General features: G+C 48.9%; 1 protein-coding gene across 2 annotated transcripts in view; it reads left to right on the top strand.

The window, feature by feature from the left end:
• The window catches only part of RUFY1 (RUN and FYVE domain containing 1), a 58645-nt gene that overhangs the window by 32739 nt on the left and 13746 nt on the right, over positions 1-12160 (top strand). For both annotated transcript variants that reach the window (XM_081137116.1, XM_081137115.1), the window contains exons 12-15: positions 4620-4717; positions 6869-6988; positions 7653-7782; positions 10196-10290. In XM_081137116.1, the coding sequence (XP_080993242.1) occupies positions 4620-4717; positions 6869-6988; positions 7653-7782; positions 10196-10290 (443 nt within the window). The remainder of the gene's footprint in view (positions 1-4619; positions 4718-6868; positions 6989-7652; positions 7783-10195; positions 10291-12160) is intronic.

Here is a 12160-nt window from a genome sequence, read left to right as displayed (position 1 = left end):
CACCAGGTTAGGGAAAGCTTCAAATAGGTTTACAATCCTTTGCTCTCTCTCTTCTCCTTCCAGTACCCATATGATGCCAATGTTGGTACACCTAATGTTATGCCAGATGTCCCTTAAACTATCTCCATTATTTTAAGGTTTTTTTCCTGTTCTTACTGGATATTTTCTATTACCTTGTCTTCCGAATCACTGATGTGATCCTCTGCTTCATCTGATCTGCTGTTGATTTCATCTTATGGCTTCTTCATTTCAGGTATTGTATTCTTCATTTATGACTGGTTCTTTTTTATGGCTTTTATTTCTTTGTGTAAGTTCTCACTGAGTTAAGCTATTCTACCCTTAAGTTCATTGAGCATTTTTTAACCAGTGTTTTGAACATTTTATCTGGCAGATTGCTTGCCTCTATTTTATTCTTTTTCTGGACTTCTGTCCTGTTCTTCCATTTGGGACCTGTTTTTGTGTCCTTATTTTGGCTGCCTCCCTGTATTTGTTCCTGTGTATTAGGTAGATATGTTATGTCTCCCAATCTTGGTAGAGTGGCCTTATGTAGTAGGTGTCCTGTGGGGCCCAGTGATGCAGTCTCCTTGGTCACCTGAGCTGAGTGATCCAAGTGTGTCCCTTGTGTGGGTTGTATGTGTCCTCCTGTTGTAGTTGAGTTGTGGGATTTTTTTATCCTCACCTGAGGATATGGGTTGGTTTTTTATTTTAGAGAGAGAGAAAGACAGAGAAACATCGATGTGAGAGAGAAACATCAATCAATTGCCTCTTGTATGCACCCCAACAGGGGATCAAACCTGTAACCTAGGAATTGAACCCACAACCTTGGTGTACAGGATGATGCTCCAACCAACTGAGCCACCTGGCCAGGGTTGTAGTTGTTTTGATTGCTGTTGGCATGTCAGTGGGTAGGATTGACCTTCAGGCCAGCTGACTTTGAGAGCTGGCTGTGACTACAGTGAAGAAGCTCTGGTGTGGGAGCTGACTCCCCAGAGTGGGATTCGGTGCTCTGGTGCCTGCTGAGTCTATTCTTTGGGTGTGTTGTTTGTGGAGCTTATTGTGTGGTGCTCTGGTGTGGTCTGAATCCAGCCATGGTGTGTTGGTTCTGGGGCCTCTTGGGAAAGTCTTCTGTGCAGACCCAGGTCAGCTGCTGCTGGACCCCAGGTCAGGTTAGCTGATAGGAACTACAAAGTCATCTGGAATTGGTAGTTGTTTGTGCTAGGCTCTGAGGCACTTAATGTTGGTTGTGCTCCAAACCAAGGTCAGCTGCTACTAGTGCCCAGGGCCACTTAGCAAGAGGTACAGGGCATGGCAAGGCCATCCACTGCTTGTTTGGGGTTTGTGGACCTTTCAGAAATTTTAAGGAGGTTCACAGCATGGGACCAAGCTGGCCACTTGTGAGGAATAGCCATTGAAATTGGTTCTGGCTGGTGCGCTAGTTGGGTGGGGTGTGATTTCAGGAAGTCACTTAGGTGGGGTGAATGATGTTATCTAGTTTGATGGAGACTCAGATTTGGCAACCTCCTCGGCATGCAGGCTACACTTCTGTCCCTACCAGAGCTGTCCCTCCATTCCTCACCCTGAAGCCAGACAATTCAGTTCCTCCTCATATGTACCTGGCACTTTTTGAGCTCATGTACCTTCCCTGGAGTATACAGTGAGTATCTGTGAGTGATTCTCTGTGAGGGCCAATTGAAGAGGAACACCTGAGATTCCAACTGCCCTCTGTCTTACCCAGACAGAATCCTCGCTGATACTCACAGGCAGATGTTGTGGGAGCTCCTCTTCCCAGCACTGGTGGTCTGGGCTGGGGTGCCTGGTGTGGGACTGGGACCCCTCGCTCCCTCAGGTGGGACCTCTGCAGCTGCGAGATAGCCCTCTCAATTCTTGACCACCACACGTGGGTATGGGACTAGTGCATTCTGGTCTTCTCTCCTCCTACTGGGCTTCACATGGCTTCTTTTTATCATTAGTTATAGGAGTTCTGTTCAGCTAGTCTTCAGAGGTTTCTCAAGGGTGGTTCAATAATTTAGTTGTCGAGTAGATGAATTTTAATTCACATAAGTGGTACAATGCTGTGGATCTCATGCTGTTCCTTACTTCCCTCCCCCCCCAGCCAGCACTGTATTCATCTATGTGTATATCTGGTTTGGGCTTCTAAATGCAGTTGAGTATCCTCACATGTGTAGCCACTGCATCTTCTTGCCACTCCAGCGATGGACAAATGGTTTTCCTCCTACACCACTGACATAAGCAACTCCCTGGCAGCTAGTGTATACATCTCCTCCCGGGGACCTGGGGGAAGCTCTCTGGTAGACCTAAGCTGGAGTGTCCTACTGATCAGACACTTCCTTTGTGTCCTTGGTTTGTATAAACCCAGCCATGGTGCTTTCCAGAAGGGCTACACTAACACAGGCTCCCTCCAGCTGTGTCCTATGATGCCCGTATTGTGAGTGTACAGTTTTTTCACATTCATTTCTCAGTCTGAGTTTGTTTGTTAGTCACTCATGTTTCCTCTTTGTGACTTGCCTGTTCCTTTTCTTCCCCCCCCCCCCCATATTTTCTGTGTTGATTAGCAGTAATTCCATGTATGGCCTAAATATTAGTCTCTTACTGGTTTACATATTGTAAATATCTCCTCCCAATCTGTCATCTAGTATCCTTAAGTCCTGAATTTATTTTTTGAATTTTTTTTTTCAATTTTAGTTTATATTCAATATTATTTTGTATTAGTTTCAGGTGTACAGCATAGTGGTTAAGCAATCATATTTTACAGAGTGTTCCCCCAGTATTTCAAGTACCCACTTGGCACCATACATACTTATTATAATATTATTGACTATATTCCTATGCTGTATTCCCCCACCTTAAGTCCTTATTTTTGATGTAGTTAGATGTACTGACTTTTCACATTCTGGTTTGTAGTTTGAGGGTTTTGTTTAAGAAGCCTTTTCTCAAGCCCAGGTGTCAAAGATATTCCACAGTAGTTCTGTAAATCTTTCACATTTAGGTTTTTAGTGTATCTAGAGTTAACCTTTGTATATGGCCTTATGTAGGAATCCAATTTTATTTTTCTCCTTATAGGAAACCTCTTAAAAGCTAATCCACTCTTTTTTCATTGATATGTGGTACCACCTTTATCATATATCAAGTTCCTATATAGAATAGAACTACTATCTCTGAGGTCTGTATTCTGTTTTATGGTCTATTTATCTGTTTTAATTACTGTATCTTTGTAGTATGTTTTAATGCCTGGTTAGCTGTGTTAGTTTGCTGGGGCTGCTATAACAAAGTACCACAAACTGAGTGGCTTAACAGAAATTTAGCCTCACAGTCCTGGAGGTCAGAAACCTAAGATTAAGGTGTTGACAGGGTTGGTTTCTTCTGAGTCTGTGTAGAAGAATCTGTCCTGTCCTCTCCTCACTTCTGGTGGTTGCTGACAGTCTGTGGAGAACCCACCTGCAGAAGTTTTTGCTGCCATCTCCGCCTTCACTTTCACACAGCCTTCTTCCCATGTGCCTGGCTGTGTCCAGATTCCCCTTTTTGTAAGGAAACCAGCCATGTTGGATTAGGGGCCCACCTTACTCCAGTAAGACCTCATCTTTACTAATTATGTCTGCAATGGCCCGTTTCCCAAGTAAGGTCACATTGTGTGGTGCTGGGGTTAGGACTTAACGTACAGGTTTCGGAGGGACTCAGCCCATTACAGGCAAGCCTGCCCCTTTGCCTCCTTGTTCTCTCTCTTTTTTAAGATTGACTTATCTATTTGTAAATCTTTATTCTTAATGCCAATTTTAGAATAAGGTTATAAATTTCCTTTTACAAATCCAGCTGAATTTTGTAAATGAGGATTACATTGAATTTACAGATTTGAGAAGAAAAATTGACCTCAGTAGTATATGAAGTCATCCATCCAAGAGCATGGGATAACTCTCGATTTATTCAGATTTTCTCTTTTCTCTTTTTGTGTCCTTTTTACTCCAGAAGGGTCTTGCACTTTCTCTGGTGAAGTCCTGGGTTCTGTATAGTTGCTTCTATGACTGGTGCTTTCTTTTGACTGTGTTCTCCACGTAGGTCTTGCTGGTGTGGAGAAGCAGCACTATTGTCCTTGCAGGCTGACTTTGTGCTTGACAGCTTTGCTTACCACCTGGTTCTGATAGTTTGTCTATTGATCCTGTTGGTTTTAGATGTAACTGATCATATCATAAGCAAATAAAGACAGTTTAATCTCTTCACACTCAATTTTTGTGCTCATTTCTTTTTTGTTTCTTATGACATTGGCCACGCCTCCAAGGCTACATTAAACAGTAGTAGAAACAATGAGCAAATTTGTGGTCCTGATCTTAAAAAGAATGCATCTAAAGGTTCTCTATTAGGTGTGATGCTTGCTAGATGCAGGGTGGATGATCTTTGTGAGGAAACAAAAGGCTCATTGCCTGGCCTTTCTTCCTATTGGTCACACTGGGAGCCTTGGCCCAGTTTGCCTTCCAGGGCTCCGGGGAAGAGCAGCAATGAATGAAAAGCTCTTGAGAGTATTATGAAAGTACCAAGTGAACAGTCAAACCCTGCTGAACTGGGGCGAGGGAGAGGCAGAGTCTGACCCCCTGGCCTTGCTTTTGTAGGATACAGAGAGCAGCTTACAGCAAAAGAATGAAGTCATCACATCTTTTGAAGAAAAAATCAATCAAGTTATGTCCAACATGAAACAGATGGAAGAAAGGTAATCACCTCCCCAGCAAGCTAGTCCCTGGAAGGTGCTGGGCATTCTCTGGGCCGGGGACTTACTCAGAGTCTCTCTCAGAAGTACAGATGGGCTGGGATGGCTGTCCTTTGGGTCCATAGTCTTGCCCAACAAGGGGTCACGTATTCTCTCAGTCAGCCTTTGGGCTGCTGAGTCACACACTGTCCTCTCAGGGGATCAGGGCTTTTGGGGAGCTCGTTGTTACTATCACATTTAAACATCAGGTCAGTAATGGATCAGAACAGAGTCTAAAAAGAGATCCACACAAATATGGGCAACTGATTTTTTTACAAAAATGCAAAGGCAGTTCAATAGCAGAAGGTAGTCTTTTCATTAAATGGTGTTGGAACAATTAGACATCAATAAACCAAAAAAAATAACCTCAGTATATACCTCACATCTTTATATAAAAATTAACTCCAAGTGGATCATAAGTCTTGCCTGGCTGGCGTGGCTCAGTGGTCGAGTGTCGACCCATGAACCTGGAGATCGCGGTTCGATCCTCAGTCAGGGCACATGCCTGGGTTGTGGGCTCGATCCCCAGTGCGGGGCGTGCAGGAGGCAGTCGGCCAATGACTTTTTCATCACTGATGTTTCTCTCTCTCCCTCTTCCTTCCTTTCTCTGAAATCAATAAAAACATATTTTAAAAAGTGGATCATAAGTCTAAGTATAAAACTATAAAACTTTTAGAAGAATACTTATAAAGACTTTGTAACCTTGGGTTGTACAAAGATCTTAGACATGACATAAAAGCATGATCCATGAGAGAAAAACTTGATAAACTGTACTTTATCAAAATTTTATAATTTTATTCTGTGAAAGACATGGTTAAGAGAATAAAAAGCAGTTATAGATTGGGAGAAAATTTGTAAATCACATACAGGGTGGGGCAAAAGGAGGTTTACAGTTGTGAGGGCATGAAACAATTTATTCTTAGATTTTACAATTATTGTATTATTTTCCATATCAACAACTCTAAACCTACTTTTGCCCCACCCTGTATCTGTCAAAAGACTTGTATCCAATATATGTAAAGATTTTTCAAAACTCAACAAACAATCCCACTTAAAAATGGACAGAAGACTTGAATAACCAAAGAGGGCGTATGGATGGCAAAGGAGCAGTGAGGGAAGTGCCTGCTAAAACCATGCCGAGGTGGCCTCGGCCGTTTCCTCAGTGGTTAGAGCGTCGGCCCGTGGACTGCAGGGTCCCGGGTTTGATTCTGGCCAAAGGCACGCACCTCGGATGCAGGCTCGGCCCTGGTCAGGGCGCTTGCGGGAGGCGACCAATTGATGTGTCTCTCTCACATCGATGTTTCTCTCTCTCCCTCCCACTCTCTCTGAAAAGCAATGGAAAAAATATATATATATCCTCAGATGACGATTAAAAAAAAATCATGCTGAGATGCCTCACAGCTAAATATTTTATTAATAATGACACCCAGTGTTTGGTGAGGCTATGGAGCTACTGGAATGCTCGTATTTTACTGGTGGGAGTGCAGAATGGTGCAGCCACTTTGGAAAAGTTTCTTACAATAAGGCTGAACATACTCTTAACACATGACCCAAAAGCCCCACTCCTGGCTATTTGCCAAAGAGGAATACAAACTTATGTTCATACAAAAGCCTGTACACAAATGTATAGCAGCTCTATTCATAATTGCTGTAAACCAGAAGCAACCCAGATCTCTGTCATGGGGGGATGGATAAGCAAACTGGCGCTCTACACTGAAACCCTACTCAGCCCGAGCTTGGACTCATCTCCAAGATACTACGCTGAGAGAAAGAAGCCAGCATCAGGAGGTTATATGAATAATACTTCCATTTCTGTGACTGTCAAAAAGACAAAGCCATGGTGTCAGAGTCACCAGGGGTCAGGGATGGGAAGGGGTGTGGCTACAGGGGGCAGCACTAGAGTTTCCTGGGGCAGTGGAACTGTTCTGTTTCCTGGTGGCTGGGTGGTTATATGTATTGACTTGCTAAAACACAGAACTAAACACACAAGTCAGTTTTATTGTATATTAATTAAAAATGGAAGAAAAAACTCAAGCTAGCAAGAATATGAAAAATTCCTACGTCGAATCGGAGCTTTGATCCTTTCCTTACAAGGCTGTGGTTCATTTGGTCCAGGTTACAGCACTCAGAGAGAGCACGGCAGGGCGCCGAGGAGCGGAGCCACCAGCTGCAGCAGGAGCTGGGCTGCAGGACCCGTGGGCTGCAGGAGCAGCTCTCCCAGCTGCACAGCCAGTGGTAGGTGCCCCAGCGGGCGAGCCAGTGGCGGGGGCAGCCGGCTCCCATTGGGGCAGAGAGTGTCTTGTTTTATACCCTGCAAGGCTGGAATTGGGATGAGAGCAGGTGTACTGAGGAAAAGTACAAAGGCCAGTGGTGAGAGATGTCTGTGTACCTCATTTCACAAGTGAAAAAAATGGCCTAATGGGGCTCAGTACGGTCATGGGCCACGCACTGCTGACCCTCTGTAGCCTTCTCCCCAGACCCCCAGCGTCCTCCATCATTAGCTGGCTTTGGATAGAAAAGGCAGAGTCCATGTTGCACCTTCCTCTCTTCCCCCAACTCAGTAGAGGATTCTGCTGTGCGCTCCTGAGCGTGTCAGCTCCTCCCTCTCTCCACTTGTGGGCTGTCAGGTGTGCGCCCTGGGCTGTCAGGTGTGCACCCTGGGCTGTCAGGTGTGCGCCTACACCCTTTTCCCCTGGGGGATCCTGGTCGGTGCTGGGAGGTGCTGGCTGCCCTCGGGGAGAGGGAGCCTTGTTGCTATGCTTTCTTGAAGGGTAGAGGCTCATGAGGCAATTTCGTTTTCTGTGAATTCCATTGCCTGTGTGGTGTCTTGGGTTGGATTGTGAATTTTCCATGAAAATCTCCCACTGAGACTAACTCACATTCATTTTGGGGAAAACAGCTCAAGTCTAGAGAAAGAGTTGAAGTCAGAAAAAGAGCAAAGGCAAGCTCTTCAACGAGAGTTGCAGTGTGAAAAGGATACCTCCTCTCTCCTCCGAGCAGAGCTACAGCAAGTAGAAGGATTAACAAAGGTAAGTTGGACTGTCCTCGGGAGGAATAGAGCTTTTAGCATCTTGAGAAACTCCTGCTGAAGCGGCTGCCACGACCCTCACCACCCCAGGCCCCAGCCCCCTGCGTGCCAGTGGCCCAGGGTCTGGGAGGCACTATCCCTGCACCCTCAGAGCCTCTGCTCTAGGAGGAAGGGGCAGAGCTGATCAAAAGCCGGTGAGCAAACCAGAAACTCAGTGATGAGTGCTGTGGAGAGAATCAAACAGGAAACTGTCCCCACAGTGCTGCGGCGCAGTCTGGGAAAAGAGGGACAGTTAACTGGAGACTTGAAGGACGAGCAAAGGACAGTCAGGCAGAGATTTGGTCAGAGACACTGGGAGTGTGAGGGTGTGTCCTAGTGAAGCGCGGGAAGGCCATGGGGCCGAGGTGCGGTGAGCAGAGGGAGGAGGCGTTGGGAGCTCAGGCCTCCCGTGGAAATGCATTTGGGCTTTATTCTGAGCTTGGTAAGCAGCTGTTAGAGGGCATAATCCATTTCACTTTAGGACCATCACCACCTACTGTGTGGAGAATAGGTACTAAGTCTGCAAGAAAGAAAACAGAGTAACCAGTAAACATCAGCAAATGCGAGTCCACACCTTCCCCCAGAGGTGGGTGGCCACTCTGCCCAGGGCCAGGTATCCTGCCTCCCGAGAACCACCTGGTCCTTGGTCCTTCCCAGGAAGCTGACTGAACCAGGGCCCTAAATCTTCCCTAGACTAGACCTGAGTCTAGTTGTCCCTGGAGTCACCTACCTCTGGAGGCCTCACCTCACCTGAAGGGGTGGCCTGGATCCTGCATTGAAGCTCCAGAGAGCGGGGAAGTGGGGGTGCCAGCGCTGCACTGTCATCTGATTGTGGACGGGACCTCCTGGAAACGCAGGTGGTCTAGTCTTCCCCTACTGTAAAATTCCCATATGTCTCCCCAGAAAACAGGGGGGGCCTGGCAATTCTGGTCAGAGCTGACTGCTGTCTGGGGAACTGGGGTGCATCTCTGGCCTTCATGGCTTCTCTGGGTGGGGCTGGTGGGAAGCTCAGGGCACTGTCCAGCCACAGGTGGCCTTCCCACACCTCCCCTCTGGAGGGTTCTGGGGGCTGAGGCAGCCTTCGGACGTGGATTTTGTTGTGTTTAACATAGTAATGGTACTGCTGCGCAATCCGAAGGAAAGGCCCTTTCGATTTCTGACGGGAAGTGCCTGCAGCCTCTGTGAGAGAGCCACCAGGCCAGGGGCGGGAATCACCAGGCAGGGGAGAGGTTCCTCCTTAGCCACTCAGGCTCGGACCGGGGAGGAGGCAACAGAGGGTAGAAGAGGACTTCTAGAAAGCTCTGCTGTGTCATGGAGCATACCCCTCTACTTCAAAATACTTCGGTGTAAGCTTTGAATTTCACACCCTCCCACACACACTACACACAAAGAAACAAAACAACCTGCCTTATGTCACCGGTAAGCCTGTGTCAACAGGCTCTGGGGCAGAAGGCCCAGGGATGGCTGTGGGGGAATGCCCACCACTCAGGCATAGGCCCCACGGCTGCCCATGTGAGTCCTGGACCCCGTTCCTTTTCTGAGTCCTTGGCCCCCATCAGCAGTGTCCTCCAGGTGCGCTGACCCCAGATTTCACACATGGTCAAGGATGTGCCCGCACGAGCCTCATCCCCCTCGCACGGCTCCCACGCTGGGTTTCGGGGCCTCCGGATGTGGCTGCGTCCAGCCATGAGACCCCAAATCTTAGTGTCCATCGGTCCCATTCATTCGCAGGACACGACCAGCCCCTCCAGAGTTCGTTCAAATGAGCCTTCGCTGCTGTAAGCGTCATACAATTTTGTATAAGGTTCATCTGTGTATTTTTTGAGGTAGTTGTAGATTTTTAAAAATCTTTCCATAGAAGCCCTGCCCAGTGTGGCTCGGTTGGTTGGAGCATCGCCATGTACACTGAAAGGTCTCGGGTTCGACTCCCAGTCAGGACACACACCCAGGCTGCAGGTTCGGTCCCCAGTTGGGGTGTGTCAGGGAGGCAGCCGATCGGTTTCTCTCTCACATCGATGTTTCTCTCTCTCCCTCTCCCTTCCTCTCTCTCTAAAATCAATAAGAACATTTTTAAAAATATTTTAATAGAAACTCTGATAGGCAAAGCCTTATTTGCCCTGTGAGGGCGACTGTTTTGAGGTACCTTCCTGACCCTGTCGCTGTCCCCGCTGCAGAGCTACTCACCTTCATTCGCCCGCTCTGGAGAAGGCAGCTAGAGAGAAGTGACCCATGAAATGACCCTCTCTGAAATGACATTTACCACAAATCTGCCTCTTACTCCTGAAAAACATTCTGACCTGCTTGTCGCTGTGACTACTAAACCTTATAAAAAGGACTTTGAGTTCTGTGTCACGAGTCCGGTTTGTTCATTTCAGGAGCTGCGAGAGCTCCAGAACGAGAAGGCAGAGCTACAGAAGGTTTGCGATGAGCAAGAACAAGCCCTCCAGGAAATGGGACTGCACCTCAGCCAGTAAGAACCTGCTCCCTCCCTCCACACGGCGAGTCCCCACCTCGACTCAGGTCCCAAAGCAGTCAGGGAGGCTTACCTACTACTCGGGTGACCCCCACCCCAGGAAGTCAGGCCTCAGGGGCACAGAACCCTCATGGTCACTCAGTATCTAGGTCCCAAGGGAACCAGAGGGGTGCTGAGAGGGCTGCTTGGCCGGCCTACAGCCAGACCACAGGGAGCACTGGAGCTGAGAAGTCCAGCCTCCGTGCTGCATCCGCCTTTCCCAGGGTGACTCCGCACAGCCGCTGGAGTCCGTCTGTCTCTGCTGGGTGGTGCTGAAGGAGTGCAGGCCCTGGGAGTTGTCTCCCTTTTGACTTGACAGCTCTCCCTGGTGGTCCTGTCCTAGGACAACCTGATGGATCACACTGCAGATGGTGGGACTTGTCCATTTGCGTGATCATTGCATTTCCAAACTGAGTGGACAGCTTTGTCCCCTTAATGTTCCAGGGCTCTTGGTTGCAAATAACAGAAATCCAACTCAAACTGGCTTAAGCAAAAAAAGCCACCAGGAATCAGCCCCTACCTCCCACCTCTGCCATCCTGTCGCTTACCTCACCGGTAGGTCTGACCCCCACTGGGGCAGAATGAGCTCAGCAGGTTCTGTGAGAGGAACCAAAGCTCCTCTTTCTCCAGCACTCCCACAGGGACCCCAGGCTGACTCTCTGCTCCCACCTGAGTCCTCACGCCAGCGTAGTGACAGCCTGGGCTCAGGCCCTGGGCTGAGTACAGTGTGACCAGAGGGGTCCAGAGGTAGGGACCAGCGTAAGAATAAACTATAAACACACTAAAGCAGGGCACAGATCTGCATAATCAGGATTTTTATGTCTAGAAAACTGGAAAGTAGGTAAAGCAGTTCTCTAGGCTGGCCCACAGAAGTGTTAAGAAAAATTAATGTTATGGCCCAGGTGGGAATGTGAGGTGAAGATCCTGTCCCACTCACATCTTTTTAGACCAGCTGAGGGCTACTGATCCACCCCTTCCACCCTGAGGCCTGCCTGTCACCTCTCCCGCTGAGTGCCCTGCACTGCTCTCTTCTGGCTGGTACTTGCCTCATCCCCACGCTGAGGGGGCTCCTGGACAGTGGGCAAGGCTGGGTGCCCGCCCCACGTCTGGAGCACAGGGAGTCTGAGGGTGTCCAGGAGCCTAACAAGCACCAGGCGTGGAGTTGGCCTGCCCCTGGCTCCTTGGGTTTGCAGCGCTCTTCAGAGGGGAGGGAGGGACACCGTGGGCATGGTCAGCTGTGCACGGGGCACCCCCCTTCTCGGGTGGCGAGCACCGTTTTCTCTCCTGTAAGCAGTCAGAGCACATTCCTGTCCTAGGGGCTGCTCCGGGCCTCAGAAACAGATGGGCTCTGATCTGGAAAACAAAGCCCTGCACTCGGCAGCCTCTCACTGCTGCTACCTGACCAGCAGCAAAACGTGCCTCGCAGGCGGGCTGCGCGGTCACCCCTCCTCCCGCAAGCCCGCACCGGGTGGTGAAAGGAAAGCCTGCAGACCCTCCACGTGTTGCACACAGGGCTGCGTGGCTATAGCAGGGACACCTGGGTTCCTCCCAAGCTGCATTTCCCAGGGAACCCCCCGTGTGCTCAGACTGCCATCTTGACCTGGCTTCCCAGGTCTGTGTGTCCTGGCAGCCTCTGGGCGCGTCAGGCTGCTGGCCTATTTCCGTAGGGAAGTTCCCAATGTTTCCTGAAGGCCACAGGGTTTTCCAAAGGCCCTGACGCTCGGTTTCCTGAGCCCTCTCCAGAAGTCGGGCCTGTGTCTGACAGCACTGACAGTTTGACCCTTAGATCAGACAGCTGGGGAGAGTGTGGGGGGGAGTTAGCGGGGGG

The sequence above is a fragment of the Miniopterus schreibersii genome (genome assembly GCF_964146895.1).
Source record: "Miniopterus schreibersii genome assembly, chromosome: 4".
NCBI lineage: Eukaryota > Metazoa > Chordata > Mammalia > Chiroptera > Miniopteridae > Miniopterus > Miniopterus schreibersii.
Note: the sequence above shows the minus strand (reverse complement) of the source record. Positions and strands in the feature narration are given on the sequence as shown.